Source organism: Anomaloglossus baeobatrachus, chromosome 5 (assembly GCF_048569485.1).
Source record: "Anomaloglossus baeobatrachus isolate aAnoBae1 chromosome 5, aAnoBae1.hap1, whole genome shotgun sequence".
Lineage (NCBI taxonomy): Eukaryota > Metazoa > Chordata > Amphibia > Anura > Aromobatidae > Anomaloglossus > Anomaloglossus baeobatrachus.
In genome coordinates this window covers 372,471,755-372,491,614 of record NC_134357.1, presented here as the reverse complement: position 1 = coordinate 372,491,614, position 19,860 = coordinate 372,471,755, and the positions used below count along the sequence as shown (strand labels likewise).

Genomic DNA, 19,860 nt, shown 5'->3' with positions numbered 1-19,860 from the left:
ATGGGAAATTAGTGTGGATAATTTATCCAACTAAGTATATGGTTTGTGTTTTTCTTTAGACGATTACAATTAACGTTTTGTACACTCACTCTCGTCCTTTATGTGGCTTAACAAATACTTTGCACTTTCCATTCCATTATAGAAAATGTATGAAATCACTATGATAAAGACTCTCTTAAGAAGAAAGAAAAAATCAGAAGTGTGAGGCCCTGGAGAAATACCAGGATAGTTGGTTAAGAAAGTCTCATGCCAGAGGGCTAAACTTATACCACAGGATTATGCCTCTAAAAGTGCCATGGGATGTCGCAAGCCCAGCAGGAAGGAATGCTTGGCCACGCCAATATGCTGTGTTTAATTTAACCACCTGAAGGAAGGGAGGGAAACCACATAAGCTATGGGCCTGGGCCAATGCCTACACCCAGACAGTCAGATGAAGGGCAAAGGAGATGGGGCAGCAGTACAGACTGAATGTGTGAGGGAGGAGGAAGTGGAGGAGGACGGGAGGCTGAATCACTGGGAAAGAGAGAATGATTTGTGTAATGATGGTGCTGAGTCAGAAAAACTGGAGGGAGGGAGAGAAAAGGTAAAATTAGTAGAGTTGGTGTGCTGGACAGATTGTGATAAAGATGAGAAAGAACATAATTGTGCATTTAGACGTGCCAATTATTAGCCCGTGAATGCATCTCAACGAGCGCAGATCGACTATATAAAAAGTCTATACAGAGAAGAGTAAAGGAAAAAATGAAGAAACATTGTAAGAGCAAAGTGATACAAGACATACGGCCAACAGATTGTAAACTGCTGGCATTACCCTCCATTTCTGCTGGCAGAACTCTGATGGTATAAATATAGCTAAAATGAAATATAAATACATGTTCGATGTCCTGCAGCAATGTCCTTCCATCTGTGATGTTCAGGGGTAAACACAGATTTCTAACAATCTGATTACATTGGCAGCCTGAGGTACAGAATGACCTCCCCTGACTACTGTAGAGACAAATCACCCCATCGCTGCTCTAAAGTAGACATGGGAGGGTGATCAGCTGAGCCAGCTCATTTTAGGAGCAATCAGTGGCTGCAGTGGTCATTCCTCCAAACAGTCCCGGATCCAGAAATTGGCGAGCTGTCCCGGGAGGTCAGGAGTATGTCCCGACTTCAGCTGCATCTATGGTATGTCCTTAGGGCACAAATACAACTAAATTTAACAATGGCGCAGGTAGCAGATAGGTCCTTCCTCCACCATTCAGTCTATGTAAAGAATGAAGATCCTGCCAGGATCATCAGGTCACTAGACAGTCACAGGTGACATGACTAGGCAGTGTAGAAGAGGAGAAGGACGAAGACAAGGTGTGTGTGTTTGACGTAGCAAAGCTGTGTATGTGGACGTTGCAGTGCTGCGTGTATATGTGACATTGTAGCGTTGTGTGCATTTGTTGATATAGCGGAGTTGTGTGCGTAGAAGGGGCAACCTACTGTGCGTTACAATACACAGTCTGTACTGTTCCTTTGTGGGCATCACAGTGTATGTGGGGGCATCGCATTGCATAGGGTGCACTGTAGTGGACATAAAAGGTTTACCATAGTATGTAGCAACACTAATGGGCTTCATTAGGAGCAAACGTTCTGTGTAGGCGCATATAAATGGTGGGCGAGGTTATGGTACTGGCATAATGTGAAATAAAAAGTGCCACAGTGCACTACAAACGCCTCTTTTTTTAATCATTCAAGGTTATGACATGATATCCATAGTATGGCACATGACTAATGTAGAGGAAGAAAAAAAATAATTATTTCCTATTTTGCAGCTGTTTTTAAGAAGTTGGATAAAAGCTATAATTTAGCTTTCGACTGAGCAGTAATTCTAGTTGCTAGCAATACCCTGCCTAACAACTTACTAGGCCTTCATTTGTTAGACAGAGGTCAAAAAGTGAGATTTTTTGGCCTCATGTTGAAGGTTTATGTCTATATACAGTCTGATTAACTACGGTATATAGGAAAATGCAACAGACTATGCTCTCCTATACAGAGGGCTAGTGCAAAATACAGTATAATGGCTTTGATTCATCAAGACTGACATGAACAATGCCAGTCTTGATGAGAGGACATGTTGGAGTCAGACGCATTTTGATTCATTTAGAGATACAAGCCTCTTAAATTTGTCAGCAGGTTTTTGCTATGTAAGCTGAGGACAGCATGCTGTAAAAGTTAAAAAAAGAAATAACACCTGTGTTTCTCTTATCAGTGTGTGAGCTATTGTTTATACAAACAAAAGGGTTTATTACCCTGTGATTAACATTGCAGGACTAGAAGCTCATGTGCAGGTTAGTCTGACACGTCCCCTGCAGTGATTGACACCTCACAGTCAATGCACAATCTCTATTGAGAGCCTGGCATTGGCAAGTGCTCCTGTGTTTCTGAATCTAAATTATCCAACTGTTTCAGAAGGGCTGCACCCAGTAATCTATGTGATACACCAATGGATTCAGAATATCCTTGCCTACATTATGCTGCTGTCAGATGAGGTAGCAAAAACCTGCTGACATATTCCCCTTGATGATTCAGGTGTGTCTAAAAAGAGTTGTGCGCCTCGGCATAAATCTTATTCCAGCCAGCGGCTAGAGTATGATGTCTGGAGTAAGTTATGGCACAGCACTACATAAATTAGTCGGACTGTGCCTTCACGCCCCTGTTGTGCCTCCATCCCCCCCCCCCAGCTCTGCCAAAATGGAGTGAAAATGGCAAAAGTCCTAACATTTTTGCACAACTTCGAATTGAGCAAAATGTTTTTAACTTTTCAAAGAGTTTTACACCATATTTCTATCAAAAACACATTGATGAATCAGGGTGGATGTGTTTTACAATGAGGCCCTATGGTAGATGGATGTCACAGCATTTACAAAGACTGCCCACTGTTGGATGTATACCCGATGAACATACAGTGTATGTCTGTCAGTTGGCACAGAGGCAACCTGCATTTAGCCTAAGTAAGGTAATATATAGGAATGATGGTGGCATCAGTTCACCATCATGGTGAAAGGTGGCCTTATTGCAGACATGTACAACATATGGGTATGAGGGGCCCACAATTTCTGCATGGAAACAAGATCTTGTATGCATCTTGTAATATTCTTATTAACTCCTTGCGAGGATTGATGTGAATGGTGACAATCTCTGTACAGTGCTATGGAAAATGTTAACGCTATTGTAAGACCTGTTAACATTTACATATATAGGTTAGAAGACTGTGAACTTTTCCTTGTTATGCTGCCACCTGCTGTCAAAACAAAGAACAGCGGGCACAAACCCCTGCTGCTTGATTTACTTGGTACAGTCCTGAACAGGATGTGAGGAGGAGCTAGTTTTGTTTGGTAGCTGTTTATGCTGAGGTGTGTGTGGTCGGACGTGCTGAAGAAGGCAAGGCCGCATTCTGCCCTGCTGAACAAGGTCCAAGTACCTGAGTGTTCGTGACATCTCCCCAAGACACAGATCCAAGAAAGGCTGGATGTGGAGCGAGGAGCCAGACAGCACGGGCAAATTACAGAGACGGGACAAAGACTGAACTTTAGAGGTGTCTGCCGGCGGAATACGGGCCCCAACGGTGACGAGGTACCCCACGCTGAAACCTGCAGTTAAGTGTGCACACTACTTTTAGTTAGGGACAGATAGGAAATGACTCTGCACTGTGTTATGCAAGTAAGGTAACAAGGACTCTGCGTTTTTTTTTGCTTAATAAGGATTTTTGTGTTTTGCTTTTGGGAGTACAATCTGAGGCTTCCCACCCTTGACAAGCTATTCAAAGTGGTTGTATGTATATTACATTATATCTACTGCTGTGCACATTCCCGCTTTTCTCTCCCTCCTTTCCCGCACTATTCCTCCACCTGTGTTGTGCAATATGTTATTAAATTTGCATTGATTAACCCCCGTGGTTCCGTGCAGTCCTTGCGTATCCCGTTACCTGCAGGTTATTACACTATATTGACAATGGGAAATATACTGTATACTATTATATTGAGAAAATAGCGATAAGATCCTTCGAGGAAGTCACAGCCACTAAGTGTTGGGACAGGTCCTCCGAATATTCACAGGTCAGACAGCTCAGAACAAACATTCAGCAAAAGCAACTGCTGAAATGAATTCATTTCCAGCTTTCTAGGTAATTGTCCTTTAAGGCTTAGACAGGCCGTCCTCTAAGAGATATGGCCATTTCCGCCTGCATACCAAGAGAAGTAACTTTTAATAAGAAATGTAGCCGTTCATAATCCTTCCAGATTCCCAGACTCCTTTGCTGCTGAGTTGGTGGGAAAGTAGGGAGCCAGTCTAATCAGAGCGAGACCTCGGGCCTAAAAATAAACTTGTTTACGTAAATCCTGCGGCCAAGGAATTTGGAAAATGGTCCGAAAAAGTATAAGGAGGGAGGGAGAACTACAGAGAAAAGTCAGAAAAAGAAAAATCGACAATGCATTAGTACACAGCTTCAAGGAGCACCAAAATCCTGCAGTTACCTACTGCATATTCTTGTTAATAAAAAGTTAGGGAAAATTACAAATACTAAGAAAAAAAAAAGTTTCTGCTTACAAGAAAAGGACTTAGAAAAGAGAGGAAGAGGCATGCGGGGGAGGGGATTATGGCAGCGCCTGCTCTCTGTATTAACCTTGCTGTCATTCTCTCCAGATGGATGGAGCTATTACATTCACATACTGGGACAGTGCTGAGCCCAGCTGGTCTGGATCTGCAAACTATCAGGGGACTCTCTTTGTGGAGCACACAGGAACACTAAATCCAGGGAGTAGGGGTACGGCTCGCTCGCTTGCGGTTTGAGGTAGCCACAGGGAGCGGTTTTAGTAAAATGTTCGGGCTGGTTAATTTAGATTTCATAAACCATTCAGGATAACAAAATAAAAAACAGACTTTTCCAACATAAAGTGAAAATACAAAGCAAATAGTCCATACACCAGTGCGGGTTCCTTGCTACAGGTTAATGTCCACCTCTCATTCCTTAGCAAGGACAAGCAACACTGGAGATCTGCACACCTCCACACACTTAATCAGTCCACCTGGACTTTCTTATGTCCACCATACCACGCCCGGAGGTGGGGATATGTGAGCAGCCAGTTCCACTCATTTCTCTGACTGCTCGTAAATCAGGCCCTATTCACCATCTCAGTACTACATGTACTGGAACTATCTTCCAGGCTTACATCTCTGAGGATAACCACCTCTGTGACACATATCTTCCCTCTATGATGTGTCTGGCTGGGTACATCTTACAAGAGGTACAGTCTTACAAACAGTGAAAATTCCTTTTACCGCTATTGCCTAATGACAGATATACTGTATAAAAAATGTTATAGCCGCAAAAATAAGCCATGATATTGTATTTATAGTAAGACAAACTCTACAGACCTGTTCTTACAGCCTCTCTCTCGCACTCACATTATAGAGGTGGCCATACACATTAAATGGAACCAAACATCAGGATTTTGGTATATAAAGTAAAGCCAGTGCAGTGTGCAGTACTGGCACTATCAGGCACAGTCGGTACATACCATTAATGGGCAGCTCGGATGTTTAGGCTGTGAAATCCATGTTTATGAAGTTTGAAAATTCATCCACTTTTTGATTGATGCACATGATTCCCGTCCCCCACCCCCCGCCACCCCCCCGCCGCCTGTTCCTCCCTCTCTCTGGCTGTATGTAAATTTCTAATCTTCGGTTACACGGCGTCGGTGAGTGGTCACAACGAGATCTGAAGAAGCGAGGGCGCAATCATGTGCATAACCCGCCCGCATATTATCTGGAGAGGTGCACACATCAATCAAAAAGTGGATGAATTTTCAAACTTCATAAACATGGATTTCACAGCCTAAACATCCGAGCTGCCCACTAATGGTATGTACGGCCTGTGCCTCATAGTGCCAGTACTGCACTGGCTGCACCTTATATACCAAAATCCTGATGTTTGGTTCCTTTTAAGCCAATGTATCCAGAGATTGCAATCTCGGAAGGCCTGGACAACCATCTAATATGCACAGATGTTTGGTTGATGTTCGTTCCACATGTATCAGAATAAAAAACAATCAAGCAGTTGGATTTAACCTGCCGAATCCTTTGTTTTCAAGGAAGAAAAGCCATTACCAGAAGAGGCTATGCTGCTATTTCAGCAAAAACAATTGAAGGTGCAAAGTCATACAACTTTAATGACATAATCCACAGCATTGTTCATATTTACATAAGTCCTTATCTCCTTTCTGGAGCTTAAATTTTGGAGGTGACCATACACTAATGTATGCCAAAGCGGTAATCTCAATAGGACTGGCCAACCATTTATTGTGTACTATGTGTTTGGCCGCAACTTATTCCACAGGTACCAGACTAAAAAACTATCAGGAAGTTGGATTTCAATGCCTAATACTTTGTTCTCAACTGAAATAGACCAATGTTAGAAGAAGCTAAATTTGTTTGGCCAAAAACTATTGAAGGTGCATGGTCATACACCACTGGAGTTCACATAGTGCAGGTGACCATTGACAGACTGATGTATCCTGAAACAACAGATTCAGTAGGATTGCACAACCACCTAATATGTGCTAGGTGTTTGGCCGACATTTATTCCACAGATCTTGGGGTAAAAAAGGATCTGATTTCAACATATCTGATCCTTTGTTTTGAAAGGAGAAAAAGGATAGGTTGCCAAGATGTGCGTTAATCAATCAGTGTTATGCACTTTGCCTATATAAGAATGCATAAAATACAAAAGTTAAAGGGGTTGTCTGAGATACCTGAACCCTCCTTCATAACTCGATCAGCTGTTCCTAGTGCCACCACCATCTGGAACTACTGAATTGTGGAGCTGCACAGCGCACATCAGTCAACTGTATAGTGCCACGACTGAGTAGTGCATATCCACCCCCTATTCAATTCAATGTGGGGCGGATGTGCAGCACCTGGCTGCAGCCACCTTCTTTTGATGGAGCTAAAAGCTGTGTAGCTTCAAAACTGAGTAGTTTTGGTTGAAGGTGGCACTGGAAACAGCTGATCAGGGAGGTGCCGGGTGTCGCACCCCCACCGATCAGACATTGATGACTTATACCAAGAATAGGTCATCAATATTAAAGTCCCGGATAACTCCTTTAATGCTTTTTTGAGCAATTTTGTCTGTATAAATGCCTAAATTCCCTTAACGTGACTACTTATTCAGTAACAGAACCACACACATTTATCACATGCCAAGAGCTTCCTATTACATAATTCCCATCTTGTGTTTTTTATTTACTGTGGCACGCGATGATTGTATAATGTTATTTGTACTCAGAATGCCATACTTTAATACATATTACCCAACCTGTCATTCATGTGTGAGTCTAGGACTTACCTTTCCAAGCCATTGGACGTATGGACAGGTGGGGTAACGCCGCCATCTGCTGACCCCTAAACAAATAGAATGAAGTTGTTTAGTGACAGAACGTTACATATTCACAACTTTAATGAACATCGAGACTTTTCAAAATCCTCCGTGACTGACTAACAATAACGACTGTGATGTACAAATTCCTGAACTCAAATCTCTGCCGTCATATACACATGGAAAACAAAGTGAAGAACCAGTTCTGCTTGACCTGCGTCCATGCTGTGTGCATGCTTCATGGCTTGTCTCCTTCAGTGACAAGTCAAATACAAAGAACTAATCAGGAGGGTGAGAGATATTTGACAGCTGTCAACATTAGGACAACAGTTTCTGGACACATTTGGTTGACCTAAATATCTTAAAGGGGTTGTGCAAGAATAGAAAAAAAGGTTTGATGTTTTTTTCCAAGAGCAGTTCTTAAATTTACTAACATACTTGAATAAGAAAAGCTAACCGATCTTGAGACACCAGCGCTGATCTTGGGTCCACTCCACTTCCAGTTTTGTTTTGACACAAGAGAAAGTTTCTGGCACGTAACCGGTGATTTATCGTTGCTATTGAAATGAGTCAGTCAGCAATCCCATGTTACCCACAGAACCAGTCAGTGCTGTCACTGGAACCAGTCTCCTGTGTTGAAATAAAGCCAGTTATGGAGTCGCTGGGCAAGAGTTGATAGAAAATTGGGGTAACTTTTTCAATTAAAGTTGCTTTGAATGTTTTTTTCACTTTTTGAACAAATTAAAATAAGTTTGTTTTTAAGCAGGAAATTCTCTTTAACCATACTATTCATATTATATACTGTCTACTGGATATATTTTGTTGCAAACAACCACTGTAAGGCTATGTGCCCACGGGACTCTGTACCTGCGGATATATCCGCAGGTTTCCCGCAGCAGCTCCCCGGAATCCGTAGATATACATTGCTGCGGGTTTCCAGAGAAATAGGTGCGGTAAACCTGCGGACATTCATGCGACTTACCTGCGGAAGTCCCGGCCTCTATCTCCATAGTGGAGAGTTGGGATTTCCGCAGGTACAGTTAGGTCCAGAAATATTTGGACAGTGACACAATTTTCGCGAGTTGGGCTCTGCATGCCACCACATTGGATTTGAAATGAAACCTCTACAACAGAATTCAAGTGCAGATTGTAACGTTTAATTTGAAGGTTTGAACAAAAATATCTGTTAGAAATTGTAGGAATTGTACACATTTCTTTACAAACACTCCACATTTTAGGAGGTCAAAAGTAATTGGACAAATAAACCAAACCCAAACAAAATATTTTTATTTTCAATATTTTGTTGCGAATCCTTTGGAGGCAATCACTGCCTTAAGTCTGGAACCCATGGACATCACCAAACGCTGGGTTTCCTCCTTCTTAATGCTTTGCCAGGCCTTTACAGCCGCAGCCTTCAGGTCTTGCTTGTTTGTGGGTCTTTCCGTCTTAAGTCTGGATTTGAGCAAGTGAAATGCATGCTCAATTGGGTTAAGATCTGGTGATTGACTTGGCCATTGCAGAATGTTCCACTTTTTTGCACTCATGAACTCCTGGGTAGCTTTGGCTGTATGCGTGGGGTCATTGTCCATCTGTACTATGAAGCGCCGTCCGATCAACTTTGCGGCATTTGGCTGAATCTGGGCTGAAAGTATATCCCGGTACACTTCAGAATTCATCCGACTACTCTTGTCTGCTGTTATGTCATCAATAAACACAAGTGACCCAGTGCCATTGAAAGCCATGCATGCCCATGCCATCACGTTGCCTCCACCATGTTTTACAGAGGATGTGGTGTGCCTTGGATCATGTGCCGTTCCCTTTCTTCTCCAAACTTTTTTCTTCCCATCATTCTGGTACAGGTTGATCTTTGTCTCATCTGTCCATAGAATACTTTTCCAGAACTGAGCTGGCTTCATGAGGTGTTTTTCAGCAAATTTAACTCTGTCCTGTCTATTTTTGGAATTGATGAATGGTTTGCATCTAGATGTGAACCCTTTGTATTTACTTTCATGGAGTCTTCTCTTTACTGTTGACTTAGAGACAGATACACCTACTTCACTGAGAGTGTTCTGGACTTCAGTTGATGTTGTGAACGGGTTCTTCTTCACCAAAGAAAGTATGCGGCGATCATCCACCACTGTTGTCATCCGTGGACGCCCAGGCCTTTTTGAGTTCCCAAGCTCACCAGTCAATTCCTTTTTTCTCAGAATGTACCCGACTGTTGATTTTGCTACTCCAAGCATGTCTGCTATCTCTCTGATGGATTTTTTCTTTTTTTTCAGCCTCAGGATGTTCTGCTTCACCTCAATTGAGAGTTCCTTAGACCGCATGTTGTCTGGTCACAGCAACAGCTTCCAAATGCAAAACCGCACACCTGTAATCAACCCCAGACCTTTTAACTACTTCATTGATTACAGGTTAATGAGGGAGACGCCTTCAGAGTTAATTGCAGCCCTTAGAGTCCCTTGTCCAATTACTTTTGGTCCCTTGAAAAAGAGGAGACTATGCATTACAGAGCTATGATTCCTAAACCCTTTCTCCGATTTGGATGTGAAAACTCTCATATTGCAGCTGGGAGTATGCACTTTCAGCCCATATTATATATATAATTGTATTTCTGAACATGTTTTTGTAAACAGCTAAAATAACAAAACTTGTGTCACTGTCCAAATATTTCTGGCCCTGACTGTATTTCCGCAGAATTAATTCACATGCAGTTATGTGCGGCTGCGGGACTTCCGCAGCATATTCCGCAGCCGCATATGCCGCAGCATTGACACAGACACTCCCCATGTCCCATAGGATAACATGGGGAGTGTCTGTACTTGCTAAAACCTGCAGATTTATCTAGAAAATCCAGATAAATCCGCAGGTTTTCAGCAGCAAAATCCGAGGGTACAGACTCCCATGGGCACATAGCTTAAAGCGAACTTATCAAGTCCCTTATGCCATCCAAACCAGCAGTATTCACATTTGCACTTCAAAATTGCCTTCCTAACCAGCACTGTATAACATCCTTCTCTAAAATAAATGTGTAAAAAAAGCATTTATTACCTAAGGGACTTGACTAGTCACAGGGGCGTTGTTTCTCCAGACTAGTTGGCCCTCTTCCCATGTTATCACGGCCCTGTGAGCGTAATGACATGATTTCCACGAGCTGACGTCATCACAGCTCCTGAAAATCTTTTGCGGCTCATTTCAACACCATCAGTATGCCTCTCAAGCCGGGTGTATGCATCCCGGCTTCAGAGAGGCGCACTGCGCATGATCGGGATGCAGCAGTTGTTTTCCTATCATGCACAGTGTCCCTCTCTGAAGCCAGGACGTGTACACCCGGCTTGAGAGGCACACATAAGCTGCTGAAATGAGCCACGAGCATGCGCAAGATTTCTGGGGACTGCGGGGACGTCAACTCATGGAAATCATGTCATCATGTGATAACATAGAAAGAGGGCAGACTAGTCTGGGGAAACAACACCTCTTCAACTAGTCAAGTTGCATAAGAACAGAGATAATAAATGCATTTTTTACACATTGAATTTGGAAAATGAATTTATAGAGGGCTAGTTAGGAAGGGAATTTTGTAGTGCAAATGCGAATGCTGCTGACTTGGATGGCATAAGGGACCTAACAGGTTCCCTTTAATGTCTTAAAGCGCAGCAACCACCAGGATTTTCCTATATAAACTAAAGCCAGTGCTAAACTGGCATTATCATGCTGATTCTATACATAGCTTTTGTTGTGAGATCGTATGTATAGTTTCTGAAATATAGGCAAGTAAAAATTGTGAAATTCACTGTTATTTGATTGATAGGTGCTGCAATATATCTATTTGCTGGGTCGGGTTTTGCTAGTTATTCTTGCCCGTCTGTCCTTCCTCCCCCGTCTTTCCTTCCTCCTTCCTCCCCCTGTAATAGAGACAGGGGGAAGAAGGACAGGAAGGCAGACAGGGGCGGGAATAACTAGCAAAACCCCACCTACTTATTAGATATTCTGCAGCACCCATCAATCAAGTAACAGTGAATTTCACAAACTTTACTTGCCTGTATTTCAGAAACTATACATCTGATCTCACAAATAGAGGTGTATAGAATCAGCATGATAGCACTTGCTCTGCCACTGTTAAAAAAAATTGTGTTGATATCTAGAATAAATGGTATGTAAAGGGGAACAAACTGTAAGATGTATTCCTGTGGTCCTTTGGGACCATACACAAAAAGAGTATAAAAAATACATACACATATTTCCTTTATTTTTCCATGATATCAACCAATATTGGCAAAAAAATAGAGTATACAAAAGGACATAAAAATGAGCCCCATGTATCACAAAAAATTCAAATATTATTTGAATATCCAAATAACAAAACCATTTTACAGCTCTTTAAATTGCATGTACAAATAAACCCCCAAATTAACGTGCCTAGTCTGGAACGGTTAAATGGCCTAGTTTTGAATTGGTTAAAAAAGGAAAAAGCAGCATACTCAGGGGAGCAGAATATAGAATAGAATAGGGGTAAAAATTGGCCACTTTTGACCTTATGATTGGTAAGTCTTCTTCAATGACTAGCCCTAACAAGGCCTTTGTGACCAGCCATCCCCCCCCATTTTTTGTTCCCCACATTTCAGCAGCCATACCTATTTTTGAGGGGGGTTTTCCGATATGGCTATATATATTATTGTCTTTGCTATTTTAAAGTTATATATAAATTAATCTGTGATTACGGTAATATATTTTTTTTGTGATGCAAATATAGACTAGAGAAATGTTTGCTATCATTTGATTTATATTTTATTGTTCAGATTTTGCACCTGTTGAATACATTTTTCAAGTTATTACAGTCGTGTAGATACCTAATTTATGTATTTTTTGTTACATATGTACTAAAATGTATTTTATTTGAAAATATTGTTTAGTTTGGGGTTTTTTTGCAGGTTGGAGAGGTTTTTTCTTTTAAAACTATAACCTTGTTATCCCTTTATCAACTAGTCTGAAGAAGAAAAGTCAAGTACTTTGATTATGGAGGGGGATGGTGTTTGGAAACTGTTTAGTCTAGAAATGACGCTCAGTTCTTAATATACAGCTCGTACTTTGCTCTGTTTGAACCTTCAGTTGATGCTCGTGTTAACAAATGCCTACGGACATACAGACCAAATAAAGAGTCTCTCTTGAAGTAGCCTCAGGGTGTTCAAAGACGTTTTTATGTCTCCAGAGACCTCTCCCTCTAAACACATGTAGATCCTTTTGTTGTAAGTAAAAATAAATGGACGCAAAAAAAAAAAAAAAAATACCGAAAAAAAAAATGCATAAAACAAAAGACACAAAGATTCTGCTACATAGAAAGTGTGCTTCTTCAGGAGAGGTGCCACACTTGAGACCATCAAGGAAGCTTAATTATTAAAAAAAAAATAATACTGTTGACAGGATAATTACTAAAAGTAAACTAAGTGGTCCATGCAGTGTATTGTGCAAGATGGGGGTGTAGCGGGATGCAGTTTGGGGGCTGGCAAATTGTGCACATGCCTACAATACTGTGCTGCACATCTCTGATGGTGTGGTTGGGTTCAGATGGTGGTGGCTTTTCACAGTTTATGTGGCTCTGGTTATGTGAATCAAATGGAGCAACAAATACCCATTTTGCCTTGGCCAAGTGGTTTAGATACAGGGCTAAAGCTGGCCATATACAATAGATAGTTACATCTTGGTTGAAGGCTTTCTTAGCCAGTAGCTAACTCATTCACCCTAACTGTACAATATTTACCTAACTCCCTATATACTTCTCATGGAAATTCTTGGGTTCAATTTATATACTTCACATGTGTATGAGCAGCTTTAAGGCCCCAGTATGTGTATAGAGGGACACCACACATGGTCAAACTCGCGGATTTTGCAGGGAATGTCAAACCACTGATGTGTATGTGGGCATCACAACTCTTCCCCATCAGATGATGTGGTGGTTGGAGGAAGGATTGTTTTGTTGGAATTTCAACACTCGATTCTTTTGTTTTAGGGGGAGAAGCTCCTGTCATGGGTGTCTGGCAGCAGACTTCTCTTCTCTCGCATCATTGAAAATACATGATCACTTGGCCGAGCTGAGCACTCACGTGTCTGAAGGAGTTGGGAGAGATAGCTGTCTGTCCTATAAGCATGGTGTATGGCTAACTTTTAACAGACCGGAGAGTCTATATCCCAGATAAAGAAAGGCCAAACTTTCAATCTGTTCTGCATTTCTCTGATGATCACTCCAGAGTGACTTCACTAACACTAAAGGGTACTTTACACGCTGCGACATCGCTAGCGATCTCATTAGCGATGTGAAATTTTAGATCGCAAGTGCGATCAATCGGATCGCACATGCGTAAAATGACCTATGTGCGATCTTGTAAGATCGCACTTGCGATCTAGAATTTCACATCGCTGATGAGACCGCTAGCGATGTCGCAGCGTGTAAAGTACCCTTAACTCTACAATTCTGACACCAATGATTTGTCGTAATGTGGGAGATCCACTGACACCGCTGCTATTCTCACAATGATGTATTTGTTGCTTCTGTTAGGAGCATAAATGATAATAATAACCAGGAAATATGATAACATTATTTCTGGCTAATCCAAATTTAATACTATACAATGATTTTCTCCCCAGACATCAATCTTCAGGGGAGAATTAGGAGGTCCCCATACATATTAGATGATTGCATTGTTCACCATAATGTAATGTGTATGGCCAGCTTTAAACAATGTTCTACAAATAGTGCTTTTCCAGCTGTTGTGACAATAGAAAAGTCCACAGATGAAATGGCTGTTTCATGCTCCCATACACAGAAGCGCTTGTTCGACTACATATTCCAATGTTCTCTATGAAAGACCTGCTAGCAGACATGTCTGGCTGCGGCTCATCTACAGGAGAACTAAAGGATCGGCTGTCTGAATTCGATCTTTAACTCCCCCAACAATCAATTGTCCGGAGCCCCATACACTTGATACATCACTATCTGAGGGTTCAGTTGACGTTAGTCTGGTGAATATGGTGGCTTAACTCCCAGGATGGCATATGAGATGCAGTTTTAAGAAAACGGCAGATGGTATGGTGTAGATTTTTAAAGGTGAACTATATTTTCTTATTCTTTTAAGGAATACAAGTCCTTAATCGTCATGAAACAATTCATTGTGCTCATGTAGAACATATAGGTAATGGATTTTCAGTAGAAGATCTTCACAAAATCTTTTTTGAATTGTTGACATTATTTACCTCATTTACACTTTAATATTTTTAACCAACGTGATTAATGATTTAATAGTCAATTGTTTCATCTACAGCTAGATTAAATCCATCACAGTAAACTGCATTCATATATTAATATTGTCTGTAAGGTTCATGCAGTATATATATATTTCTTAGACTATGTTCACATTAAGTTCTTTATGGAAGTTTTTTTTAGCAGAATCTCCAAAATTCTCCTAAAAAATGCTTGGAAGACTCTACCTATCCATTTCATGTGTATATATACTGTTGGTTTTCTCAATAATATATACTGTAAATTCACTCTCCTTAGAGGATTGCTGACAGTTAGCATTTACATTGAAGCTGTAATGTACACAATTTACAAGCACTCTATAATTAAAAGATGATCTATATTGAGTGACAAGCAATTACCATTATACCTTCTAAAATATGTAATTAGCTACTTAACATTCTCTAGATTACCCTCCATTGGGTATATAGTTATAACTATGGGTATACAATATGTCCCCATACAGCCAAAACCCCTCTGACGAGCATCCAAAATATATTTTAGACATTTGGCATCTATAATGAAATAGCTGAGAAGCTGTGTCCCTGCATAAATGCATGGAGAGATGTGTCATAAATGGTTACTTTATAAGATATCAGCCCTAGACTACATAGCTGTCATCCAAGTGGTCCATGTCTCCCAACCCCGCATAAACATGGTCACTTGGCCTGTCTAAATATACATTAAGACATTAGCTGGCCCAGCAAACAATCAGCGGATGCCTTAGAAGGCCCTAGTCTTTTACAGTCTTTTTCACTCCAGGCTGCAGTTGTGACCTTCTTTGTGGCCGATTGCTTTTCCCCTCTATGAGGCAGATATTTTGATTGGATAGCATCATAGGGGAGAAAAAGTAAACACCCACAGAGACGTTCTGTGGTATACACCTAATTGATTAAATGGTAAATCTGCATATTGGGCACTCTTTAATACTGGGGGGATACGTTTGGAACAGAGGGGCACAGATAAAAAAAAGAAAAACTATTCTAGAATCATTTGATCAGTGACAGGTGGAATAGGTACTCAGTTTAAATTAAAAAAAGATCAAGTGAAAAGCCCCTTTCTAATTTGTTACACTAAAGAATGGGGAAGAACTGATTGCCTGGTTTTTGGCTGCCTCTGTTAGTCTCCTATCTTTTTAAAAGAGCACAAGCGATTTCTATGTAACCTCATTCCTGTCATTAAAACGTTATGGAGCACACAGCATAAAATACACAGGACTACTGTGCATAAATCAGAACTTCCCCACTTATGCTAGTTTTACACAGAGGTTTTTGAGGCTTACAAAAACCCCATGAGTTTTTCAAGCAGAAACTCCCTTTTTGGAGGGAGTTTTCGGATGAGTTTTTCTTTCTCTGTAGCATTTCCTGTAGAGATTTTGAAAACCGTTGGAAGATTTTTTTTTCCTAAAGCAGTTTTTGACAACCTTCTTTATTGGATCGGGTCTAATTTGGAGAGGGTTCTTCTAGGAATCGTTTCAAAGCATTTTTGAACACCCTTTTAGGAAAACAAAAACTTAAAAAGCATCTCATATGATTAGCAGAGCATTTGCCATTGAAATGGATAGGTAGAGTCTTCCAAGCATTTTTTAGGAGAATTTTGGAGATTCTGCTCAAAAAAACCTCCATAAAGAACTTCATGTGAACATAGTCTAAGGGACACAGAGTTTAAGAGGTTTCGGAGCAGGAACTAAGCAGAAACTGAGCTGCAACTCTACAAACTTGGAAGATTCTTCTCAATTCTATTCTTTAAAGGCAATCTGTCATTGGAATTTCATATTGCAAATTATTTATATTGCACACGTAACTCGTGCAAAGACAAGTCCCACCATTTTCCTGACCAGTCAGTTCCTCCATTAATGAGAAATCAGTGTTTGAATTAATATATAAATGAGGTTGAAGAGCTATTTGTAGATCTGAAGCCTGTGTCACTCCAGCTCTATTCCCCTCCTTGCAACATTTCCTTCTGCTTGACTGACAAATTTGGAAAAAAGTCTCATGTCTCACAGCACAGAGGCTGTCAATCAAGCAAGAGGAGACGGTGCTGGGTGGAGAATAGAGCTCGAGTGACACAGGCTTCAGATCTACGAACAGTTCTTCAGTCTCATTTGCATATCAATTCTAAAGTGGGCTTTACACACTACGACAATTGCTAGCGATATCGAGCTTGTAAAGCCCGCTTAAGCACCCGCCCCCGTCGTGTGTGCGATATCGTGTGTTCGCTGCCGTAGCGAACATTATCGCTACGGCAGCGTCACATGCACTTACCTGGTCGGCGTCGTCGCTGTGACTGCCGAACAATCCCTCCTTCAGGGGGGAGGGACGTTCAGCATCACAGCGACGTCACCGCAACGTCACTAAGCGGCCGGCCAATCAAAGCGGAGGGGCGGAGATGAGCAGGACGTAACATCCCGCCCACCTTCTTCCTTCCGCATTGCGGCCGGCGGCAGGTAAGGAGACGTTCCTCGCTTCTGCGGTGTCACACACATCACTGTGTGCTGCCGCAGGAGCGACGAACATCATCGATAATCAACCATTACCGATTTTTGGTTTTAGGATGACCTCTCCATGGTGAACGATTTTCACCATTTTTGAGGTCGCTTAATGTCGCAGGTACGTGTCACACGCTGCGATATCGTTAATGACGCCGGATGTGCGTCACTAACAACGTGACCCCGACGATAAAACATTAACGATATCGTAGCGTGTAAAGCCCCCTTAACACTGATTTCTCAGTAACGGAGGAACCACTGGCCATGTAAAGGCATGGCTGGCCTTGTCTTTAAAAGAGCTACAAGCACATACAAATAGATTGAGGGTGGAGAGTGGATCCTAAAGACAAATTTCCTTTAAGACCAAGTTTATTTTTTTTGTGGTTTATTAGCATTTAATTGTGTCACTAAATTAACAATTTTGGAACCATTTGAAAGCTGCTAAGGGTTATTCTGCTGATAGAGGGGCTTTAGGGACTAACAGGCATCCTTTGAAATCAATGAATGGCTATTGATTTCTGTGAACATTTTGCATTGCTTAATGTACTCTGTAGAGAAAATCAGCATTTACACTGCAGCTCCTAGGAATCAGTTAAATATGTTAAAGGGAACCTGTCACATGATTAATGCTGCCTGAACCATCAGAGACTCCCTCCTTACAAATGTCCATGTTTCACCCTGATATGCTGCAGGGTTTTAGAGACCATACAGATGAAAATGGAGGCAGAAGACTAGGTGCCTGAAATGACTAGACTTGTCACAGGGGTGGTTGCCGCGACTTCTCCCAATATGGCTCTGATTTATTATTAAATGGGAGAAGCCCGCTGAGACTCAGTCCTGTCACTAGTCTTCTGAGTCACCTAGTCATGGTAAGGCTATGTGCAAACGTTGCAGATTTGGTACAGAAATTTTCTGCACCAGATCTGCACACTATAGCAAAAAAAGCATCAAAACTGGATGCGTTTTTGACAGGGCTGTGGAGTCAGAGTCGTAGTCGTAGTCGGAGCTCATTTTGGTGGAGTCGGAGTCGGTATAAAATGCACCGACTCCGACTCCTAAAATATATAATAAATTGGGGACAGTACTGCAATGCAGAGTGTGCTGAATATTTTACTAAATAATAGCATTTAGTATAATGCTATAGTTAAGTGAAAAATGTATTGTAGTACAATGTGAACATCAGACATTTAATTATTTTTATGATACAATAATCAAGATATTTAGAACATAAAATATATTTATTGGAATACAACTTTAGATCACAAAAAACTAATAAATTCTAAATATGTAATACAATATGTAATATATATATATATATATATATATATATATCATTACACACACACAAGATATATATGTAATCTACTGAATATTACATAGTGTATTACATATTTACAATTTATTACAGTTTGTGTTCTAAAGTTGTATTCCAATAAATATATTTTATGTTCTATCCAAATATCTTGATTATTGTATCATAAAAATTATTAAATGTCTGATGTTCACATACACATGTTCATGTATTACAATACATTTTTCACCTAACTATAAGCAATATATGTAGGAGTCGGTGCAAGAGAAATTGAGGAGTCGGAGTCGAAGGTTTGGTTTACCGACTCCACAGCCCTGTTTTTTTAAGCGGTTTTGACGATGTTCTGATGCAGTTTTTTTGGGCCATCAAGAAAATCAATGAAATTGAGTCAATGAATGAAAAAACACTGCTAAACCTGACCAGTATTTGACATAATGCAGATTTTTTTCTGCATCAAAATCTGCATCAAAACAGCACAGACAACAACCGCACCGTGTGCACAGCAAATCTTAAATCCCATAGACTTTGCTGGCTTCAGGAGAGGCATGCAGATTTTGATGTGGATTTTAGAAAAAAACTGCATCAAAAACTACAGTATGTGCACAGGGCCTGACAATTTTTGTCAGTTTTTCTCCAATTTGCGCAGAGTCTGAAAGGAATTGGGATAAAGCATGGATTGGCAACACCTGTCAGACAAATTTAATTAAAAGAATTGGCATACCTGATGCCGAAATGTTATTTTATTCCCTAAATGGAGTAACATTTCTGACAAGGTGCATGTGTATAGAAGTGGACTGGGAGCTGTTGTGTTCCTTCCCTTGAAGACACGAATGAAGTAAAGGGGGCTTTACTCCTGAAAATACCCGCCCCCGTCGTTTGTGCGTCACGGGCAAATTGCTGCCCGTGGCGTACAATATCGCTAGTCCCTGTCACACATACTTACCTTCTTAGCGACGTCGCTGTGGCCGGCAAACTGCCTCTTTTCTAAGGGGGCTGTTCGTGCGGCGTCACAGTGACGTCACACGGCAGGCGTCCAATAGAAGCGGAGGGGCGGAGAGCAGCCGAAGGAAAGTCACGCCCACCTCATTGCCAGAGGACGCAGATATGGTGTTGTTCGTCGTTCCTGGGGTGTCACACATAGCGATGTGTGCTGCCTCAGGAACGATGAACAACCTGCGTCCTGCACGAGCAACGACATTTGTGAAATGAACGACGTGTCAACAATCAACGATTTGGTAAGTATTTTACATCGTTAGCGGTCGCTCATACGTGTCACACGCAACAACGTCGCTAACGAGGCCGGATGTGCGTCTCGAATTCCGTGACCGCCAACGACATCTCGTTAGCGATATCGTTGCGTG

At 41.3% G+C, this 19,860-nt stretch overlaps 1 protein-coding gene across 1 annotated transcript in view; it reads right to left on the bottom strand.

Moving 5' to 3' along the window:
* PLEKHH3 (pleckstrin homology, MyTH4 and FERM domain containing H3) overlaps positions 1-19,860 on the bottom strand; it is a 125,084-nt gene that overhangs the window by 49,902 nt on the left and 55,322 nt on the right. The window contains exon 2 of the mRNA XM_075349991.1: positions 7,376-7,431. Within this exon, the coding sequence (XP_075206106.1) occupies positions 7,376-7,431 (56 nt within the window). The remainder of the gene's footprint in view (positions 1-7,375; positions 7,432-19,860) is intronic.